General features: G+C 38.3%; 1 protein-coding gene across 1 annotated transcript in view; it reads right to left on the reverse strand.

Annotated features, from left to right (window-relative positions):
• TPPP (tubulin polymerization promoting protein) overlaps positions 1-23,256 on the reverse strand; it is a 72,111-nt gene that overhangs the window by 42,056 nt on the left and 6,799 nt on the right. Inside the window, exon 2 of the mRNA XM_008920713.2 lies at positions 17,221-17,475. Within this exon, the coding sequence (XP_008918961.2) occupies positions 17,221-17,475 (255 nt within the window). The remainder of the gene's footprint in view (positions 1-17,220; positions 17,476-23,256) is intronic.

Here is a 23,256-nt window from a genome sequence, read left to right on the forward strand (position 1 = left end):
GGAAAGGGATGAATAAAGCAACCTTGAACTCAAATAGAGCATATTCATTCTACTATTCAGGTACGGCAGCTGTTTGTTAATGACCATACTGCAAGACACAGCAAGTTTACTTGTATTTCTTGGCCAAGAAATTTAGAAAGCACTGACTGAGAGCTGAGGTAGCCAGCTCCAGGACATTGCTCCCTACCCTCCAAGTAAGTATTTCCAGTTACAGACTGGTTTGGGGTGGGGTTTTTTTGAGAGAAAAGTGTAATATCATTTAATACTATAGGTAAGAAATACTATACATATGTTTCAGAAACAGTTTTGCATAGCTGAGGTGCTTGTATGGGCACGAACTCCGCTCCTTACTCCATCGAGTGCAAGAGCAGAATTAAACTTTATTACAAAAGGCAGGGGTTTAAGCACAGCACTCAAAACGTGTCACATGATCTCTCAACCAAAAACATTCAAGCACTCTACTGAGCATGCGTGAGAGTAACAAAGACTACATCTCCCATAATACCTTGCTACATTAGTCCTGCGACACATAGCTATTTCTGAAATGTAATTTAAACATTAAGTGACACAGCCTGATGTATTTGGGAACTACATCTCAGCAGTAAGGAACTCATTGCTTACAAAAATTTTACTATGGCAGCCAGAGCATCAGTCTCATCTAATCCAGGGTGGAACTTTCCTTTAGATATTAATTACACAGAATATAAAACCAAGAGAGTTTTATCAGATAGTCTCAGTAAGAAAACATCATTGTCAGATGGCTTTACAACAGCAAAATTCCAGTTTTTCAAAATTTCACAAGGTTGGATGTTTTTCCATGTCATATCACATACAACCACAAAAGCAATTTCTGAACCCAGTGACAGCTCAATAATAGTGAATTCTCCTGTGTGGTCAGATATATTCAGGTAAATAAAAAATTGTGTGTATGTAGGAGGGGTTGTTTCAGTGATCCTGATTACAGGGAAAAAACATGGATGTATGTATATCAGCTAACATTTTTTGGTAGCATTAAAAATAGACAGCTGGCGTTAACTGACACCAGCACAATCTCACTCTATGGGAATCACTGACCACGGTTGGAGATAGAAAGGTGTGAAATCAAGAATGACACACCAAGTGAAAGAACAAACACTAACCACAATATCAGTACATATCCAGAGGTCATATTCAGAGAACGCCACAAGAATATCCATTTGTCATAACCAACAGCCAAAGACCAAATCATAGCCTTCAAGAAAGGTGAATCCAGACTGCACATATGCACACAGCAGAAACAGCACATTTTCTCTTTCAAACAAAACAAAAATATAACCAAAAGAATGAGGAAAAAGCATATTCACCCCCTACTGGAAGACTGCCTTTCCATATGAAAGGGAAAACTGGATGGTCACAGTAAAGTTCTAAATATGCAGACAGTCTCCAGTCTTGTACAACCTCCCATTCTATGTGTGTTCCTTGTAAAGGAGATTTCAATCTATGTTAAAACTCTAAAATTTGCAACAATGTTCAGCTCCCCATATTTCTCTTATCTTCATGTCTTCTGAAAGAGCAGTTATAGATCCAATTGTTTGCAGTGCCAGCAGTCTCATTCCCATTTTACAAAACAAAAAGCAAGACAAAAATAGGTAGACTGTGGACAAACAGTCTCTCAAACAATGAGAGTAGGAGAGTAAATTCACCTGAAAAGAACCAAACTATTTTGAAAAATGCATCTAAACCTGGGAAATGTTCAGGCTAAATTATACAGCAGCAAAAGCCAAGTAACACTTGAGAAAAGTGGTGCCTCGTTTCTTCTACAGATCACATGTCTAAAGATAATTCCATATGTATACTATTGCCAATGCAGAGAATATTCTTTAGTAAGTTCCTCTACTATGCCTCTATCATTTCTCTTTACCATATCTTGTGGAAATATATATCTACCTTTGTACATCTTAGGGAAAAAATAGCGAATGTATCTGCCTACTTACTGATTTTGTATACCTCAAAAGAGCTATCTATCTATCCCTATGTACTTTCCATCTCAACAGAAGGTTGCAGGAACTGACAAGGCAATCATTAATCTGAATGAAGATTCCCCTACTAATCATAACCAAGAACATCTGCAGAAAGCCCAATATACCTCACACATAATAAGAGCATGCCCTTGAGCTCTGAGACCTAAACAATTCAACACAGGCAAAGCAGAGACTGAAGAGAAAAAAACAGAGGGTTTGCAAAGCATGGAGTTTTATCCATCTCCTGATAAAAAAATCTAAGATGAAGTTAAAAATCCTAACTCTAGAGAAAGTCTGCCAAACAAGTAGTTACAATAAAGCTACATACAGCTTCAGAAAGAAGCCATTTTGATTCTGATGCAGTCCTCCTTGGGTGAGAGGAGGATTGATTGATTGATCCTCTCTCTGTGTCCAAAGAGGGGAACATCTTTTCCTACTGGAATTCTCAGTTGTACCACAGAATCTGCAGAACAGTCCATGCCAATAATGTCATGGCACTTTGTGAAAGCTATAAACAGACAATGACCAAATTCTGTATGGGAATCTATCACCTCCCTTGTTAAAGATCTGTGTATCAGTTTTTACACTGCTGACTCATGTGCATCTGAAACCAATCCAAAGAAAGGCAGAAAATTATGACAGTTAACACCAATATAGATCTTCTCTCATTTACATCATACTTCTCTATTCAAAAGATGCAAAAGCTTACAACAAATGGAGGTTCCTACACAGCTTTCTATGTTGTGGACATCATCATCACAAACCAAAATGCCAAGAAATAATTGGGAAGACTCCAATATGTTGCAATGACTTGTGAAAGCAACAAGGAGACTATGAAAGAACAAGTGTGCATTCTTTTGGAAATCTGTAATTTATTTAGATCAACAGCTACTGAAAGAAGGTATCAAGCCAGGGCTGGGTAAGATATGCTGCTCTCTTGATTTCTGCTTTGTTTCGTTTCCAAACAGGAATTAGTACATTCTTACACTAGCCATCTCTAGCAGTTCTTATTTACTGAATGTAACTAAGACTTCACATCCTTTTTTTCCTGAATTACTCTCTCAATTCTGAAGCTAATGTTTTCTTCTTCTGATTTCACCAGCAGAGGCAACAAGTCAAGTATTGCCTCAAAATGTCATTTGCTGAGAATGGTATTTTGGTGCAAGAATATTCAGCGTATCCACTCTCACAGTCTTTGGTATGGGACGGTAAGTTTTCTAAATAGTAGACAGTTAATGGTGCAATTAGTATTAGACTTCTGTGTTCTTACTCCAGTGCATATGTTAGAAAACTGTCTTACCTTCCAGGTACATACTAATTTATTTGTGATATAAAATCTTCTGAATGAGGACCACTGATGAATTTCCATGGGATCTCATTCACCGTATGGTCTCTCACACTCCAGTAGTGCTGCCAGTAGGGTAGATCACTTTTTTCCTTTTTTTGCAGGAAAAAAGGATGATACAAAACCAACAGATTAAGACAATGCCGTGTACCTACACACTGTTTAGCTCTATGTGCTGCACTGCATACACCAGCCTGTGCAGGTCTTCTCTGAAACCTCCCAAAACAAGCAACTGACAAGCATTTTTGCAGGGTAACGTGCTGGTCATTTTTATCACAAACCTTCTATAAGAGGAATGTTTACACAAGTAGTTAATTTAAAACTAGCTTAGGTACTTCATGCATGTATTTATAGTTAACATCTCACAGTAAGGATAGCAAATTCCAGGAGGAATTCAACAGCAAATGTTTCAGGCCAGTGCTCTAGTTCAATTACTAAACAAAGCTTGATAGGGTAGAATACAATCAAAGCAAGCTTTATGCACTCCTGAACATCTTATCCTACACCTACAGAGTATCCTACACCTACAAAAGTCAACAAAGTTCTGTGATACCACAGCTACAAAAACTAGCATCGCTTTGTGCCTTTCTAACCTGCAGCGGAGGTAGGGCGTCCATTCCTTTAGAGGCATCAGAAGTCAAATCCGCTCACTCTTCCAAGTTCCAAAAAGCCCCTTAGATTTTCAAATGGAGCTCAACAAAGATGACAAGCAGAAATGCTGGCTAGAATTCTTCTGACTACATGCAAATCAGGCACACTCTATATGCTTCATTTTCTTAAACAACAGCTTATGACAATGAATAATGCTGTTGAGAGGTTAGTCAATACAGTAACTCCTCTAAAAATCACCACATATCTTGCAGAAGCTGTGCTGTTCAGCAAATGACTTCTCCAAGATTAGGAGATTATATTTGAAGCAAGCACATATAGGAATCTAATCAACACTTGGCGTAAGTTATTTGGACAACTTTCTTCAGAAAGTATATCTTGTCATCTTCTTCATCTCAAGGCTTTGACGAATGAAGTTGAAAAACTTTCAAAAAGTGCAAATGTCACATTAGATAACATCAAGTCAGTGTCTCTAACATTAAAGAAATCCAGTTCTCTATGGGTAGTTCTGAAGTCTGATAGCTCTTATATACCTCTACTGTTTACCTCAGGTGACGGTCACTTCACTGTCCATCTGCACTGTGCCTTTCACAGATTAGTACTTGAAGATGTAAAACTAGAATATAAAATAGCCAATGACTGGGTGACACAATGTAGCATCTAAAATGAGAATAAAAGAAACAATCTCCCAAGCATGCATGAGATACTCTGTTCTTGGGCACAGAACACAGAACTTCATCAGAAAAGGAATTATCAAAACCAGACAAACTGTTCAAAATGCCAAATGTTGACTGAAGTTGCAGTCAGCTGGATTTGCAGATCAAACAAAACCAGACTGTTAAATCAGCACACAGTGCTCACCTTATTAGTACAGAAGGAGTTTATTTAACTGCCCAGTATCCTTTCTATACCTTTCTTCATCTGATTAGAGGAGACCCAGTAGGGTCACAGTCTGATGTCTTGGGAAAAAAAAAAAAGAAGATCAAACTAGCTCTGTGCATTTTAGTTCAGCAGTTTTCCACTTCAGCATAATGTAAAGCTTTTCCAGTACTCTCAGCTGAGGTGAAGTGATGGAAGAAAAGTAACCTGTCTGGAAAGTGGAAACCACAGTTCCAATTTTTCTGTAAAAGTAAGGAAATAATTTCTATTCATTTTTACTATGAAATCTTAGACAACAAACCATGTTACTTATATTTTATTAATAAAGGATGAACTGCTGAAACATATGGCAAATGCATTGATCCCTTCAAGGAATTACTAAACTGAATACTCTTCACTGTTCTTCTTAAACTAGTACCAGGACTTACTGGGAGCAAAAATCTAATCAGATTACAGCCATTGACCTCAGATTTGCATTCACACCACTCATTATCTTTAATTATTAGCATTAAAAATGTCCTAAGCTCAAATCACATTTGACACCTAGAATCAAAATTCCTTATTTCTGGATATACACAAAACTATCACTTAATAGAGTGGCTATCAGTTGCCATATGGGATATATATTTTCTTTCACCATAGCTATCTTTCAGTACCTTCTCCTATTTTTCTCTTAGGCTTGAAACCTATATATCAACTTACAAAGCACTTTGGACTAAAAAAAAAATCAAAACCTATAAATGCCAAATTACTCCCTTTTTCTCACTTTTCCTATCTATTGGCTCTTTTAAGAATATCAACTCACCTGTTAATTTCTTCTGCTAAAAAAAAAAAGCACCCAAAAAATCACGTAAAACATCCTCCTCTAGACACTCATTGTAGAACTGTAAACACTAATCAATGCTTACAAACCTACAAAATCTTCCATTGACACCGTTCCAAATGAGAACAGTATGACATATGCTGATCTCCACTGGATTACAACTGCTCCAGGCATCTATTTCCATACAGCATGCATCACAGGAAGAAAATGTAAACAACCTAAATTTGGAAGAAAGGTTACTACCTGTTTCAAATTGAGTCGCAGGAAAACTGCACATAAGGAGTTTCAAAACAGAGTTCCTTATGTTCCCCTAGTGACACAACCTAGCTGAGGCTGTAGCAGTAGCAGTTGCTGTGCATAGGGGAGTGATTGGAGAGGAATGATAAACACTGCAGTCATTACTTTTAAGCTAACCCATGCCATAGAGGCTTGTTCTTGCAGAAGCGAACACACACAACGCATTTTTGTGAAATACAGGCTGCATATGATGATAAGAGCTGCCACCCTCTCCTCTATGATCCTCTCATCAGTAGCCTCTTATATTACTCTCACACTGGTCTGGGTCAGATAAACTCTCCATTCTCAGCACTGCCAATTCCATTCAGAAGCTTAACAAACATCACCCCACACTGAGTAACAAACACTTGAATATCATGAAGCAGACAAATCCAGGGTTAATTGGTACTGGACTGGGAATTGCAATGAGTTTATCTGGAGATCTTGTATAACTGAGTGAGATTCCAGACAATAAGCACAGACCCATCTTGTTTTCTCATACTAATTTTTCAGTTGTGATGTAATGAACTATCATGTTACAGTATCACTGTATTATCTGTTGTTAACTGAAAGAAAAGCAACTTATCTTGTACAAAGTATTATAATTATATAAAAGCTATCAGTTGCATCTTTTATATAGCATAAAAAATCTACAGCCATTGACAGCACAATAACAATTTGTTAGCTTGCTTTTATTTTTAAACACTATTTGCAACTGGAGGACACAGAATAAAGACCCAAGACATCTGGGCAATGAAGCAAGTGCTGTCATGTGTCATGACAGTCACAGCCTGGTGCCAGAGATTACCACTGTTCTGCAGCTGCTGGTGCCCATGATCATAAATCGCACTGAGTGGTACAATGCTCTGCTGTATCAGCAGAAACAAAGAGATGAACAGGTCTGCAGGACTAACTCCTACTCAACAGATTATGGTGGTCCTTTTCTTTACAGTATTCTGTTTCTGCCCACAGAAGGAGAACTCTAGAAAGCTTTTTGCTTTTGTGAGTATCCTATGAAGCTAGTGCTACAATCATGAAAATAAGCTAACAGTGTAAGAATACAAGATTTCCCACACTTTCAGGACTTTTCCTTCCAGAACAAAGGTGAGGCAAAGAAGAAGGAAGACGATTCGGTGCTGCTAAGGTAGTGTTCTCCAATTGCTGTCACCGTGCATTGCCATCCCTTTTACAAAGCACATAGTTGGAAGCACCAAGTGAATGCCAAGGAAGCTGGAGCATCCACCTTGCACAATGCAAAGGGCTGGACAAGCAGGTCAGTGCAGCACCACACACTTGCAGTTCTCCTTTCAGCAGCCAGCACAGCCCCTGCCAAGCTCTCAATACCTGTGTGCCGCGCGACTCTGCGCAGAACATGGCACCATTCCCAAAAGGATCTCCAGAACCAAGTACTGGGAAGTAAAAGCAGCAAGAAAAGCTACTGGACTCCAGGAATATCAAACGTTCAAAACACACATGGAGTGCATTGGTTTTCACAATGAACTCGTGGCTCCACTGAAACAATTTTGCCTGAGGATATTTTCCACTGCTTGCCACCACTCACAAAGATTCAGGTTTGATTCAGGTTCCACAGTTTAGGCAGAAACTTACTGCCTTGATGCTAAACCCTGCAGTTAGGTTTTCTGAGGTTTCTGTGCCTGAATTACAAATATCAGGCACAAATAAAATAGTACAGAAACTTTCCCTTCCTGCCTGAGGCACTGTGTCTTTTTAGTAACCAGTGCTGAGAGCGTCTGCACTCTTGAAAATGCTGGCGATAGGCAGGAGGTGAGGTGCTCTTGTTACTCTTCACCAGAAGAGTACACATCTTAGCCACAGTATTCCTGTCTACACTCTGCCAACTGTAGTCATCCTTCCTCATTGAAGGTGAATGGTTTCCTATATTTGCTCCTTCAGCCATAAAACTTTGGCATCTAACAGCATATCTTCCTAGAAAAAGTTGCCATGGAGATTTCTTTATGTAATTAGCATGTTCTGAGATCCTTCATAATCAGCACCAACACTTGTAATCTTAGCAAGGTCATCTACAACCTTTGCAAAAATGAGAACCTAAAGCTGACTATAAAATGGGGGGAAAAAAATCTCAAAGGGAAAGGTTTTCCTTTTGAGGGGAGGAGGGATTATACCAGAGCTCCATACCACAACTATATTTATTTTGGTTTTAAGTTCATGGGAATACATACACATGCAGTAAAAATCTGCACAAAGTCAGAAAGAGAGATCAAGGTTCAAAGAAAAACTGGGGTTTCATTCATGTTCCTTCATTTTAGCACATGCACAGACACATACACAGAAGAAAGTGATAAGCAACTCCACTTCGATAAAGCCAGAAAGTAGTTCATTAATCCTGGCGATGACTTTCAAAGGAGTGGTTCCCAGTAACACCACTCAGGTCATTTAAAACTGCAAGTCCGAACTCTATATACAGCACCTAAACCTTCTCATCAGCCAGGAGTCCAGTCAGAGTCAGAGCGAAAGATATCAAGAAGGTGCCTTGTATGTGACATCACTTCCAGCAACAAATTCAAATTAATATGTCAAACCTGCCTGGCCCAGGTCTAACTCCATCAAGACCATGTAGTGCCCAGCCCTAAGGGCAGATCAGGTGTTGCCCACTTGGCATTTACAAGGGCCCCTTTTCTTTCCTACTCTCCAAGATTAGCTCCCAAGCCTAACAGCCTGATTACCACAGCCTTCCACAAAGTTGAAAACAATGTATTAACACTTCTCTGAGGAGAAGTCTTACATTCTTATTGCTGGTGAAGACACAACAGAGAAGGGAAGACAGTACAAATTCACATTCTCTTTTTTAAGCTGGGATGTTGTTGAATCCTTCTTGAATTTAACGTTACAACCATTCAGTAATGAGACTTGTTCCAATTCAGTCATAAAATAGACCTCCTAAACTTCTAGATAACATTCACCAGCATCACATTCTAAGCAGACAACATCTTAATTCTTTTAGTAGCTTAATACACATAGGCAGATTAAATATATCTTAATTACAACAGTTATAATATATTAATCCTCTTTACCAGATGGAGGATTTCTAGCTCATGTCTGTATTTCAGGAGTCAAATAACATACATATAAACACACTTTTTTCCTATAAAATTCTCTAACTTCAGAACAAGTTAATTTCTATTGCCTACACAGGAACATAGAGAAACTTCATTATTTTTCTTCCACAAGTCACCATACACCATGACCAGGCCCCTGACCATCTTGGTGGCCCTGCACTGGGATTGTTCCAGTGTATCGGTATCTTTCTTGCACTGGGCATCCCCAGACTGGGCACAGCACTCTAGACACCGTCTCACCAGCCCAAGCTGAAGGGAAGGATCCCTTCCCTAGACCTGCTAGCTACTCACTGACTTATGCAGCTATCCTTCCTTGGTACTAAAACTCACTCAATGCAAGGACTGTTGTCACCTCACATTCAAAGGTTTGTTCATCTGTTCTGGTTTTGGCTGGAGTAGAGTTTATTTTCTTCACAGTGACTAGTACAAAGAACTGGTTTGGACTTGTACTGAAAACAGTGTTGATAATACAGAGATGTTTTTGTTACTGAGCAGCACTTACACAGAGCCAAGGCCTTTTCTGCTTCTCCCACTGTTCCTCCAGCAAGGAAGCTGGGGGTGCACAGGGAGCTGGGAAGGGACACAGCCAGGACACCTGACCCCAACTGATTCCATACCATACGACATTATGCTCAGCATATAAGCCTGGGGAAGGAGAAAGGAGAGGATGTTCAGAGTGATGGTGTTTGTCTTCCCAGGTCACTGTTTCATGTGATAGAGCCCTAGTGTCCTGGGGATGGCTGAACACCTGCCTGCCAATGGGAAGCGATGAATGAATTCCTTGTCTTGCTTTGCTTGTGTGAGCAATATTTGCTTTTCCTATTGAACTGTCTTTCTCCCAACCCATGAGTTTTTTTCACTTTTACTCTTCTGATTCTCTTCTCCATCCCACGTTAGGGAGATGAGTGAGTGGCTGTGGGGTGTTTATTTGCCAGTTGTTGTTAAACTGTGACACTGACATCACCACCTCCAGAGGTGCCTCTTAAGACTGTTGACCTGCTCTCCAGCCCATATATCACCAATTTTGTGATGATGTGACTGGGGTCAAGTCCTTGCCATAATCACTGTACACTACATCCCTTTACCCACAGTGCCAGTCATTTCACAGAGAAAGAAATTAGGTCAATCAGGCATGACTTGTCCTTGGCAAATCCACACTGGCTTCTTGTCCTTTGCGTATTGAGAAAGGATTTCCAAAAGGATTTTCTTCACAACCTCCATGGGGACTGAAGTTATACTGACTGGCATGAACCTTGGCTTTCCTCATGCAGTCTCTTCATGCATGGGCTATATTCCTCCCACATAGGCTCTCCCTGCTTCCACCTCTTGCGTACGTCCTTCTTGTGGTTGAGTTCTGTCAGAAGCTCCATGTATATCCACGATAACCCACTGCCATGCCTGCTTGACTTCCTGCACATGGGAATGGATTGTTCTTGTGCTCTGATGAAGATGCCTTGAAGATCAACCTGCTCCTCCTGGGTGCCTCCGCTCTCCAGTGCAGTTTCCAATGAGAAACTCAACAGGCTGAGATCTGCCCTTCTGAAGTTCAGGTTTGTAATTCTGCTGTTAATCTAATGATCTTAAACTCTGCAGTGACCTGGTTGCTGCAGACAAGGTTGCCTCATCCTCTACACCTTTATCATCATCTACTTCAATCCATGAGATCAAAGTCTACAGTGATATTTAACATTCTAGAAAACACTTGCTTGTTAATCAGTAAAACTAACACAGATTTCACATGGCTGCTTTTATAAATGAAAAACAGGTATTTTTAAATAATGGTGCAATATGATTTAAATAAGGCTGACCTGCAAAAAAACTCAAGAAGACCTACTTCTACTTTAACCCACTAGAAGTTCTTGTAGCACACGAGTGGAATATGCTACAAACTGTGGCAAATATCAAGCAAGCAGCTATATATAGCACTGTGTATAACATCATGCAGCACTCTATATCAGCTGGGAAATGAATCGCCCACCACTGTATCTATAGGTTTTCATGCGATGTCTGCTCACAAAAAACAATGTTTTCAAAATCAAAATTAGCATACATCATTAGGGGTACAGAATTCACCCGTTACACATGCACAAAACAAACCTGTGTAACAGCAAGTGAATTTAAAACCATCTTCTTTCTCATATGCAATCACTGTTTCAGTTTAGAATTTATGCCTCTTGACAGAAGGGGGAGAAGAGCATCTCAAAACTACTATGTGCTTCCTTTATTTATAAAGACCACTTCATACCTATTTACATATTTAAAAAATTTAAGAAAGGCTTCAGTAAAATCTCTGCTAAAAACAATTTACTTCAGAGAAACGTGATATTTGGACAGATATTTGTTTTGAATGAGCTCAGGTGTCAAAGTACTTATCCTTTCAAATATATTAAGAAAGCAAGAAGTATTACAATTGTTCAATACAATGAAAAGACAACAATTACATTACAATTGACAAATAGGGAAAGCATGTACCATTCCTGCCAACAGTTTTCTTGCCAGCTTCTCAGAGCAAACATCCATTTCAATTCTTCCACAGTCTTGCAGCAATAGTGAACTACTGCTGAATTAAGGCCCAGCTGGTCTCAGGTGGAAGCACTCCTTTAGAGATCTCACTGATCCAGGCTGTGGGAACCAGGCTAAGCAGCTAAGTGTGCAAGACATTGTGAGGACAGACGGGTGGGACTGCTCAAAAGTCAGGGCACAATACAGTGTGTTGTGATGATTCTCCATGGGAACAAAACCTTTCTTACTCAAAAAGATGGAGGAGAGTTTTCTGGCCTTTAGAATACATGGCTTCCTCAGCAACAAGAAAACATGTCAAAGCAACATCAGGAACTATTAATGGAATTTCAGAGGACAATTATGCTTTCACTTGATCTTTTACCAAGAATATTTTAGAGGGTAGGGAGTAAGGTATATTTACAAAGCTTCTGTAGCTTAACTAGTCTTCAATAACAATGCAGTATAGAACCACAAAAATTTGTTTAAAATTTAACACATAGTAACATCAAAACAAACAAATGTTTCCATGGAGACAACTACCTAAATAAATGCTCACAATGGATCCAAAGCGTGACGTCATCCAGTCCTGCCTGCAACCATAGTAACATGCCAGTATAAACAGAAATATTTTTATTTTTCTATCTAATAATGTCATAGAATCAGCAGTTTTATGGCAGTGCTTAAAACATATTCTTGCAGTGCTGAGTGGTAACACTTCTAAAATAAGAGCAGAGGTATTTATATCAGGGCTATTACTATTACCATGTTCACTATATACAACAAGTGGAGTATGTGTATGGCATAGCTAACATATCAAATTTCCCAGAGCAGTTGTTGACCCCACTAAACAAAGAAATTTAAGTTCCTAAGGCAACACGCTGGAATGCTAGTCAGAGATCCGTAGCATCTATTATTTTTGGGTATTCTGCTTTCCTTAATACAAAAATCCCAAAGTTCTTAGACTGTTGTGTCTCACTGTCTTGCTAGAATAAGAAGAATTCAGCCACGTGTTGCTTTTCATACCAAATACAGAATCCTTCAGTGCCCTTCTCCCGTGTCACCAACGTACCTGCTTTCTCCAAGGCAACAAGATTCACTAAATCCATATTTGCACTCTGCAAGCACAATACAAAACAAACAGCCTACAAATTTTTGCAACTCTGGAAGAATACCAGAAAAAAAAGGTTAGTTAATGAAGAAATTTTCCAAGAAGGCAGGTACTTGTTTCAGCTACTAAAAACATATCCATGGAATACCCACTTTCTTGAGACCCATGAATTTTCAAATGCTATTGCATGTCTACATGCTTCTAAACTCAGTAGGCCCAGATGGCATTATCACTCTTCATTTGCAAAATATAAAAGAAAGATGTCTATATAACGTTCAGATAGTATGTGAAAAATCAATGTTTAGAATGATCTAATATTACTAAGATATTTATACTAAACCCCTATATTTTAGCAGAAACCTGAGCTACAGGGAAATTGAAGATATTATCATTACAAAAAAAAGTGGGAGTACCACTTTCGGCACTGTCATGCAAACTTCAGATACAGCAATTTATGAAAACTTCCATTCTCATAGAATATAACTGTGACTTATCCTTGTCTTCAAGTATGGCAGTAAATATATGGACCAGTTAAAAGTTTCCTAGAAAGTATATTCAGGCTTTTTTTTAACAATCATATGAGCAGGATTTTCAGAGAAGAGGTTGCTTCATTTTCGCCATTTAAAGAGAAAGAGTTATCCTGGTACCAAATCAGCAAAAGAGATTTTTACATAACTTTAAGCAAGTAACTGCTCTGAAATTAAAATCTACCCTGCAACCAGTGTTACTGTTGTATGAAGTCCAATGAACATACAAAGGAAGGAGTACATCATCTCAAGTGTTGAATGTGAAACTACAAAAAAAGTTCCTGCATAATTACATTTACAGTAATGTACACTTTTGTTGCTGCATTTTTTTACAGATTTCATTCTATAAGATATGGCAGAACTTTGTAATTCACTCTTCACAATTTCTTTTGCTTTTCCAGGTGCAACATGCATAGAAAGTTAGCAATATTGTAAGAGATGTCTTTACTGTATGTTTTATAACCTAAAAAAAAATAAATTACTCTTCTACTTATTACAGACACTGCAGTCTATCCCAACTGTATTAATGCAATCCAAATATCTGGCATAAATGTAGGTGTATTTTCTCTGCTCTCTAGGGATGCAAATTATAAATATTCATACATGTGGCTACTCTCACAAGTAGCTTTTCATTTCAAGTAATTCCATTGCAAAATTCGTTGTTGCTTCACTTCTTGTATTTTCTGTGTTGACAGTAGAAAGTTTTTAAAATAGAAAAGAAAAAAATTAGGCGGAAAAAGAATCTATTAAATCAATTTTTAACAAACAACAACTTATATTACAATCCACTAAATTCAAAGGATTTATGAGACCCTTAAGAACTTACAAATTACTGTTAAACAAAAATCCTTGCAGTGAGGGAAGAGATCACCCAGTTTGCATGTTTTCTTACCAAAGACTGTAGTTCTAGCAATAATTCTTTCATGTGTATTACTGTGGATTCTTTGCATTTGTTCTTCTTATCCTGAAGTACATATAAATGTTGTGCTTATATGAAGGTTTCAGTGGACCTTTTATGCAAGATAAATAGACAAATTACATTTCAGCCTGACCTGACATCCTCACACAGAAGGAAAACACTTCTTTTCTTATTTGTACCAAAGGCTCACTGGAATTTTTTCAAGTTTTAGAACAACATTAAACTTAACTAATCTCTGAAAGACAGGCACAGCTTTGAAGAAGTATCAAGGACTGCTCAAAAGTTTCAGAAGTTTTGTTCACCTGCTTTGGTGGAGCTGGAGAGGGGGTGTTAAGTCTACAAAAATGTTCATTACTTCAGAGATAAAATCTCTCCTGGAGCAGAGAAAGTTACCAATCAGAGAATACAACATTATCTTTCAGTAGCTCTTAGGTAAACATATCTCTTATTAATTTCCTTGTTACTTTACCCTGGCTATCAGCAACATGTAGTTCCTACCTATTTTGCCAGTATCTGTAGCATAATAATAAATAAAGACTGGGAAAGTTAGCAAGACAAAAGTGGGCTTTATACACAGTAACTCATAAACCAAAAGAATTTCTACTAGATTAATTATTTTCTAGTGTCTGAACAACAAATGCCATTGTCTTAAACTCCAAGTACAGCTTGATGCCTTAAGCCCCTAATGGTTTTTTATTTTTCTAATATTGGTAAGCCTTATAAGTTTTATAAGTAGGTTTTAAAAGCAGCAATTCCCCCCTTCTTTGTCCCTTGTCCCTTTCCCTTTAGCACCCTTGTTTACACATTCCTTAACCCTCTTACCCCATTCTATGCTCCCTATATCAATCCTACTCCTGAAACCAGTAGAAATGTTTAGTCTTTTGTCAAGGCAAGGCCTAGATTGTTGGCAGAATAGCATATCAGGGCCTAAACCACAGAATACGGTCAAGAATTAGGCAACTATGTACCCTTTGTGCTCTGAGGGAGACGAAGATGGGATGAACAGGGGGTCCCGAAAGCCCCCGGAATCAATTCTCAGGGGGTGGACCCAGGGTGGTCCAGAGTAAAGGCCACAGGGTGGACACATCTGGGATTGGATGGATGGTATTATAAAATGTAACATCTCAGGCACAGCCTGCCCGCGTCTTGTAACATCTTAGCCTTGGCAAAATAAACCCTTTCTTATCTCACCCCTAATTAAATGCTCTGGAGATTTTTTTTCAGCACCAAAATTCCACGGCAACAAGCTGGCTAGAAAACAAACCCTGTTGATAAGAACCAACAGAAAATAGGTATGGAAGTTTTAACACAATGCTAAATGGCAATTGTAGTTGGGTTTGACAAACACATCTTCTTGTCTTTGTTGTGTTCACTGGCCAGACTACAACTGCCAAAATCCACCAGCCCCATCTCACTGACCATAAGAATCCCAGGCTGAAGTCCATCTTACGAGACAGTAAGAGAGGTCTGAGAAACTGCTGAGCTAGCACTCTCCCCAGAGACAGAGACAAGAAGCCCGGATCTGAGTTGAGACTGCTGAACAGCAGCAAGGACATATGTTGACATTTCCCTGGAGCCTCAGGCACCTGCCACCTCAGAACTCACTCCTGTGAAACAGGACTGGATTCCTTCTACCCCAACAGTCACAAAAACCAATACTTCTTTCTATCTGCTAATGTTGCACATTTTTAATGCTATATCATGGAGTTGTCTTATCACTAGCGTGCCCAGAAGCTGATTTGAGAAAATAGCACTAAGATCGTATCTATCATTAAAGGAAATAATAAGACAAATTCTTAAGCTGATGAAAGTCAAAGAATATTTGAAAATAAATGCCAAAGCAGCCTATCATAGATCAAGAAAGAAACAAAACTCTACAGCCTAAACATGCATTTCAAATAAACCAGTTCACTCACAGTATATCTAATTCCAGCAACACAACTTCCAAGAAAATATGAGTACTGTCTCAAAGTGAAAGTGGACTGATACAAGACACATTCTTACTGAATAAGAATGTGCATATATAGTGTCTTCAATTGCCTAGATAAGATCCCCAAGGAGAAAAGAAACAAAGAAAGAAATCAATCAAATAAGTCATTCTGTGTATGTTACACTGGACAATTTCCAAGACTGTCTTTTCTTCTCTGCCTTTCTCCGCTTTGATGCACTCAAAAGGGCCAGTGATTGTAGCAAGATTTTCCAACTACCCTTGTAAGCAGTTCAGTTTCCATATCCTCCCCAGCACTACAACACAGTTGAGAGCACAAGCCAAGTAAGTGTTACTACAAGCTACAAGTACAATTAAGGGACTCCTTTAAAAAGCATGACCCTCAACACAATGAGGTGTGAGACAATTTAAACAGCTACTGTGGTAACAAAAAGCAAAAAAGACAAGATTATTATATCAGATAACAGGGGAACAGGGAAGGTAAAAATAATCCAATTTTACATATAAAACAAAACTAGAAAAATTATTTGGGCTTCATACAGAATATGCCAGAACAGATTAATATCTTCTCTTAGATTTGATGAGTTTCTGACCAAGCTTGCCTAGGTTTTCAGGTTGCAGAGAAAGATTCACTAAGGCGCCAGTCTGGTCACAAGCATAAGTATAGACCACAAAGACAATCCTAATCAATTCATCACAGCCATCGGTCTCCATCAAAATTCACCATCAGCTTGGCATAGCCCTACACTTCAAATTTGCGTTAGCGTTGTGCTGGACATCAGGACTCTTGTTAGAATATTGACTTTTAGCACATATTCCACTTTAGCCTCAGTCCTCTGAGGCCAAGCTTTGGCAAGATCATCCTGACTTCATTCAGATATCCTTCAGAAAACACCGACAGCACTTACTGCAGTTTCTTGGAATAGCCTGCATTTGTCCTGATCGCACCATACCTGCTTGTATAGTATAACACCTGTGAAACTACAGTCAATTTAAAATAGCAGGTCATAAGCTGAAAGCCATATCTTCAGACAAAGCAATAAAATTTTGTAAAGGAACATGAAAGAGATCAATTTTGACAATGACAAACAGTGTCTCACAACATCTGTAAGCAACAGAAGGTAAATTTAGATGATATCTACAAAATGTGGGGGAGACAAGGAAATTACGGCAGAAAAGCACTTACTTGATTTTACTGAAGACGATGTCAACATCTGTGGTTGTTACGTTCTTCCCATCTATCACATGACAGTCTTTACACAGCTTTGACCAGTTCTTCCCGTGCATTTCTTTTCCTGTGGCTCTCGTATCACCATGGACAGCAAATTTTCTGAAGGCCTCTTCCAGAGCACTTATTTCTCCTGCCGTAGCTCCCTCATGAGAGTTGGTTGAATCGGTGGATAAGCGTTTTGCTGGCTTGGTTGATTTGTCAGCCATTGTGCTACAAAGAGGAGGAGGGTAAACTCATTACATTAATTTGCACTAATTTACTTTCTGTCAATCTACATGCTACAGTCATGTCACAACGTATGCAAAATAAATGGTCTATAAAGTTAGCAAGAACTCACTGCCCTCTATCACCAAACATCAGTCTAAACATAGAACTAGGTAACTCTCTGCCCATGTAGAAAAAATTCTAGTATATTAAAAAAAAAAGATAGGGAAAGAACATTCCAAAATCGAGCACAAACCTAGTTTCACCATCATTGCATCAGCCAACAAGAGAACGTTTGCTTCCTTTTTTTTTTCTTAAATGGCAATCACCACAGTCACTCCACTGATTTGAATAAAAGTATGCCCTTTACATTGTAGGCATTATTATCAACTTGTCTTTCTGAAGGAAGAATAAACATCCCTTTATTTTCTGGACTGTGGCTTTTTTTTTTAACTGAAAAATTAAATATTTTGAAAGTGTAGCAAAAATATTAATGTTATATTACGTAAGGACTAACAAATAAGGCGGCCTCAGAAATGCTTAGGCAAGGCTCTCTTGTTAACAAAACCATTCAATTCTCAAGTTTAGGCACAAAGAACTGCAGCTGTGGAATTCATTTGGAAGGAACACATCCAGGAGCTCTGAGAAGGGATGGTATTACTGCAGAGAAGAACTTTCAGACTACCCTATGTACATGTAGGGTAGGTTTGTCTTTTAAATGAGACCTAAAACTGAGCAACAGAACACCAATGCTATTTTCAGGTGTCTTCATAAACAAACAAAAGAACCCTAACGTGCCAGAAGCAAGTCACAGAAACCTCTGCCTTCTGCCCATGCACTCTTCACTTGGCAGAAGTAGGAGGCACTGAAAAGTCTAGGCATAGGGTACACTGTCCGCATGTCCCAACAGTTGCACGCAGACTGTTGCCAGACTCGCATCTGTGGTGCTGCTACAAATTTTAACCCATAAAGAGGTGCTTCAGGTATCAGAAATTTGGCAAATATTAAATAAGTCCACCATACTTACTTAGGCCTTTCTTTTAAACTCCGAGCTGTACATGGGATGTGATTAACATATGCAGAGATTGGTATGTATTTCTAGTTAGGGTTTTATTTCTGCATCTGATAAAAAGTTCCTTTGGTTTATATACTATACATCAACACAAACACCTCAGCAATGGAAAGTTCTAAAATTCTACCTCTTCCAATACTGTTTAACCTGTCACTTGAACAACTACAGCATACCTTTCCTGCACCCTACAACAGAACTAACCATAGCTACTTGCTATGCAGCAGCTATTGTTAAGCTTTGTGATTAGAAAGAATCTTTTAATAAAAAATACACAAATGGACCTTTGTCCTTTACGCTAGAGCAAATGGAGCACGGTCAAAGCACTATTGCCCATTTTGAAAACATCCAAGTAAATGTTTAAAAACCTTGTTATATCTTAAGCCTGGGGATCTTTCTGGGTTTTTTACACTGTCAGTGTGAGTTTTGGCCAACAAACCAAAATGTTAAATTAAAATTAATGCAACAGGAATTTACTAACTGTAGCCTGAGAATTATATGTGCACCTATGAAATAAAAAGAAAAGCACGAAGGGGGGAAAACCAGTTTGAAAATGTCAAGTTAATTAAAAAGTTAAAAAAGTAACCAATTCCCATTTCTATTTCTTTTGCACCCTGCCTACTCTCCAAAGAACAGCAATTTTACCTCAAAAAACTTATCTGAAAGCATCCCAATACAGAAACTTGAAAACAAAAAGCATGCACAGTAAATTGTAAGTTACTACAAATATTACAGGTGGATATACTTTTACCGAAGTCGAGTCTAGACTAAACAGTTTCATCAGACTATACACATTCATTTGCTACCAAAAAAGTAGGGAGAGAATGAAAGAAGAAAACAAAAACATCGCTGGCACAATCTATACAAAATAGTATTTCATCAAAAATCATGAAGTACATGATGTACTTTTGTCTTCAAGGAAGACTGACTTCCAAAAGCAGAAGGTTCTTCCAAGTTTGTGCCATTTCAAATCAACTGGATCTGGAAAACAGAGTCAGAAATTTTCCCAGCTAACACTAACGGTCTAGAGAAAGAAAGAGAGTACAGAACAGCAAAAAGCTAAGTGTGTATAGGATACTAAAAACATAAGTTTCCACCGTACACAAGTAACAGGACAGAAGAAGGTGGAGATTTGCCATAATAACATATGTACAGCTCGTGTTATTTGGTAATTTTATCTTGTGCCAAATAAATCAAGAGATTTTCAGGGATAGCTCCCTCTTGCTCTTAGCAATTCTCTCAAGAAGCTATACTCAGTGAGAATATCTTTGAAAGGTACAACAATTGCACAGTTTACAAGCTATAAACAAGAAAATATCTGTGCCACTCTGTCTCATCTGAAATTAGAAAAAATAACCATGTGCCTACATTTTTAAGTATCTCCTGAACAAAATCTTTCTTTAGCCACCATCGGGTCTTTCTGGCCAATTTTGCTTAGTGCCATGTTGCCTAGAACCATAACTCAACTTTGCACAACACAGTAGAATCATGTTTTAAAAAGCAAGTAGTGATTTCAAATCATAAGCAAAAAAATTATGGTTTTCTGAATTGTGTGATTTTTAAAATGATACTACTTTTTGTCCATACTACTGTCTTGTACAGTTTTTTATATGATAGCTATATCAATCAAAAATATTTTTTACTTACTTTTGGTAGCTAATAAGCATGTATCTTTTACAGGAAAAATGCTTAAAGGAACATATTTCACGCTGAGAAAGACAGTTCACTTCCAGACTTAGTTCTCCCACACATCAATAAATAAACTTTGTATTGGGGTGTTTTGAGCAGTTCTGGATTAGGGGGAACAGACACACTCTACAGAAAAGGCTTCAGTTTTGAATGGTGAAACCTGCTATGCAACGCAGACTCATTTCAAAGAAATCCTCCCCATCTAAAGCAGAAGGTCAAGGATAGATTAAAACCAGGGTTCTGTTGTGGTTGCCAAAATTTATCATGGGTATTCCTTACCTTGTTGAATCATAATTACAGTTTACTTCTTAAAATCCCACATAATGGCATGAAATTTACTAAAATGAAGCTACCTGGATTTATGAAAATACTGACCTCCTCTTGGCTTAAACTTTTCCTTCTTAACACCACAAACAACACACTCTGAAGGGAAACATATTCATTAACATTCTATAATTAGAAGGTAAAGAATTGCACAACACAGGATATGAAATCAGACTTTTAATGGAGGCAGCTCCTTCAACTTTATTAAGTGATTAGAGACAAGGAAGGACATCATGCCATATTGGAGAAATGATCTCTCCAATAGAAATACATAATAACTTGTTTGACAAAAATTCAAGATCAAATGCCATTTTGAGTCTTCTTTACCCTTTTTTCCTGGATAAAGGGATCAAAAGGCGCTTGCTAGATTCTGCTAGAAGTAAAGATTAGCAGTAATTTGCTGCACAGCCACAGCAAGATGATAGTGATAAAAGAAAGTGACTACTCCAAAATACCAATTCTAAAATTCACTAAAACAAAATTAAGCCGCTGTTCAGAAGCGTGAGCTGTGTAGATGCCAACTACAACAACTACAGCTAACCAAAAATGCCTTTCATCACCGTCCAAAAAGTCTAATATGTACACAATTAGATAATACTAATTTCCAAAGCCAGCAGAAGGAAGAAAGGTGAGACTAGCCACCGATCCTGTCCTTTCCAAATACTGCTGGCTCTAACCTAGCAGGTCCACATCACCAAAAGCAGCCCTATAAGAAAGGGGTATAAGCAAATGCTAGAGTTCAGCAGGTTTGTGAAAAGAACAACTGTCCCAAAAAAACCCTGGAGTTTCAGAAACCCACAGAATACTTAGACAATTAGGTGATGTGTTATGAACTGCTATAGCCTGTGTCATGCAGTACTCCTTTAGTACCATGAAAAAACAGTTCTTGTCCCTCCCCTCACTCTGCAGTAGGTAAATAATACAGCACATTATACAGAGATTAAGCCAGGGATCAAACTAACTGATGTTAGTCATTGATGTCATTACTAACTCATGCTAAAAGAGACTGAAAGTGCAGCTCTGTGTTCTCAGCACATGCCTAACCCATTAGAAAAAGTTTTCTAATTTCATCAAACTGCCTTTCAGCCAGAGGCTACAATATGTATACTCCTCTGCAGATAGACAGCTGGGAAAACTCCACTAGATAGAGTCATGTATTAATCTGAATTCTTCCCAAAAAGGAGGGGACAAGAAGTTATTGTTCCTGTGAATTGCAGTTATCGATTTTCTATAGCTGTGAGAATATCAGGTACATATAAATGGGCCCAAAGCCAACTGTAAACTCTACTGAAAGACTGCATTAATTTACACTCTTTTGCTTATCCATATCCTCTCCAGGTGTCAACATACTGCAGGAATTCTGGTATAGCTTTGATTTAGATTTGTGGGAATTGCTCTTAAAAGAATCCATCTATCAGCACCAACAAGGATGATCTGAAGACTTAGTAGAACCTACAGTATTTTTCCCAACAATTTCAGCTCATGCAACTCTATGAATATGCATGTATCCTACCTGGTCAGAATTCACCATGGTACCTTTTCTGCCCTGTCCCCAAGAACTCATTCATGGCTTATCCACTCAGGAGTTGCAGACAATTCAATATTTGTCAGAGAAGTGAGCATCACTGCCATGCCACAGAGAAACCAAAGCAGAGGGATGAAGAAAAATCTGTTTTGCTGCCAGAGTTCAGAACGTAATGAGGATCCTGGGACCCATACTCTACACTGCTTTAATTATTGAAGCCACAGAAAGCAGGTACAGCAGTGTAAGGAGTGCTCTAAAGAGCCAGCATTCCTCTGACTCTATAAAGGAAATACAAATATAGTTTCACTAGCTGCAAATCTATTAAACCAGTTTAGGATCTCCATACCAGAAGATGTTTTTCTAAAAAAAAATAAAAATAAAAGGATATAAAAATCTGAATGCTTTTTTTTTTTTGGTTATACCATGTACTTTCTCATCTGCCTTGTCTAGCTTGCAACTAGCACACTAAGAATATAGTGTCCCAATATAAGTTGAATTGCTTTCATTTGCAGCAGGTATTAAAAAGTATTAAAACACATCTTTTAATGGAAGCCATCTTGCAGCATTAACTGCCACAGAAATTACATGAGTGTAATTGTTTAAGACAGCACAACAGACTAGAACACTACAGCAGATACTTATTACAGTCTCAGATACATTCATGTTAATGAAAGAGGCAGCTTATTTTAAAACGTGTTTGTTCTTTAGAATATTTATCAACCAAGAATTGGCTAAAACAAGGTCAAAAGTCCTGTGAACTAAGGGAAAGTTCCAGTTCAAAATTTTTAGCAGCTGAATCATTCAAGCATCAAGCACACCTCTCTTTGGGAGATTGCTGAGATTGATGAATTTGCAGAAAAGATATGACAGCACAAGTGCACAGTTGCAATGCAGTAATAGTACTACTAACATCTACTCTTTCCAGTAATGCTCACCTTTGCATATGCCAGTCTTATTTCTCAGGCATAACACCCAGCTCCATTGCAACTTGCAACACGACTACACAAGACCCCAAAGTTACATTTACACTGAGAATCAATGTCATCCTCCAGCTAACATCCAAAGTCTGCAGTGTAAATTCCTAAGGCTTCTACACCCTAAAATGCACTATCTGCTTAGATTCTCAATTGTAGCCCTAATTTCTTAATTGCTTCTACCATATCCCCCAGACAATTAAACA

Source organism: Manacus vitellinus, unplaced genomic scaffold (genome assembly GCF_001715985.3).
Source record: "Manacus vitellinus isolate BGI_N305 unplaced genomic scaffold, ASM171598v3 scaffold_55_pilon, whole genome shotgun sequence".
Taxonomy (NCBI): Eukaryota; Metazoa; Chordata; class Aves; order Passeriformes; family Pipridae; genus Manacus; species Manacus vitellinus.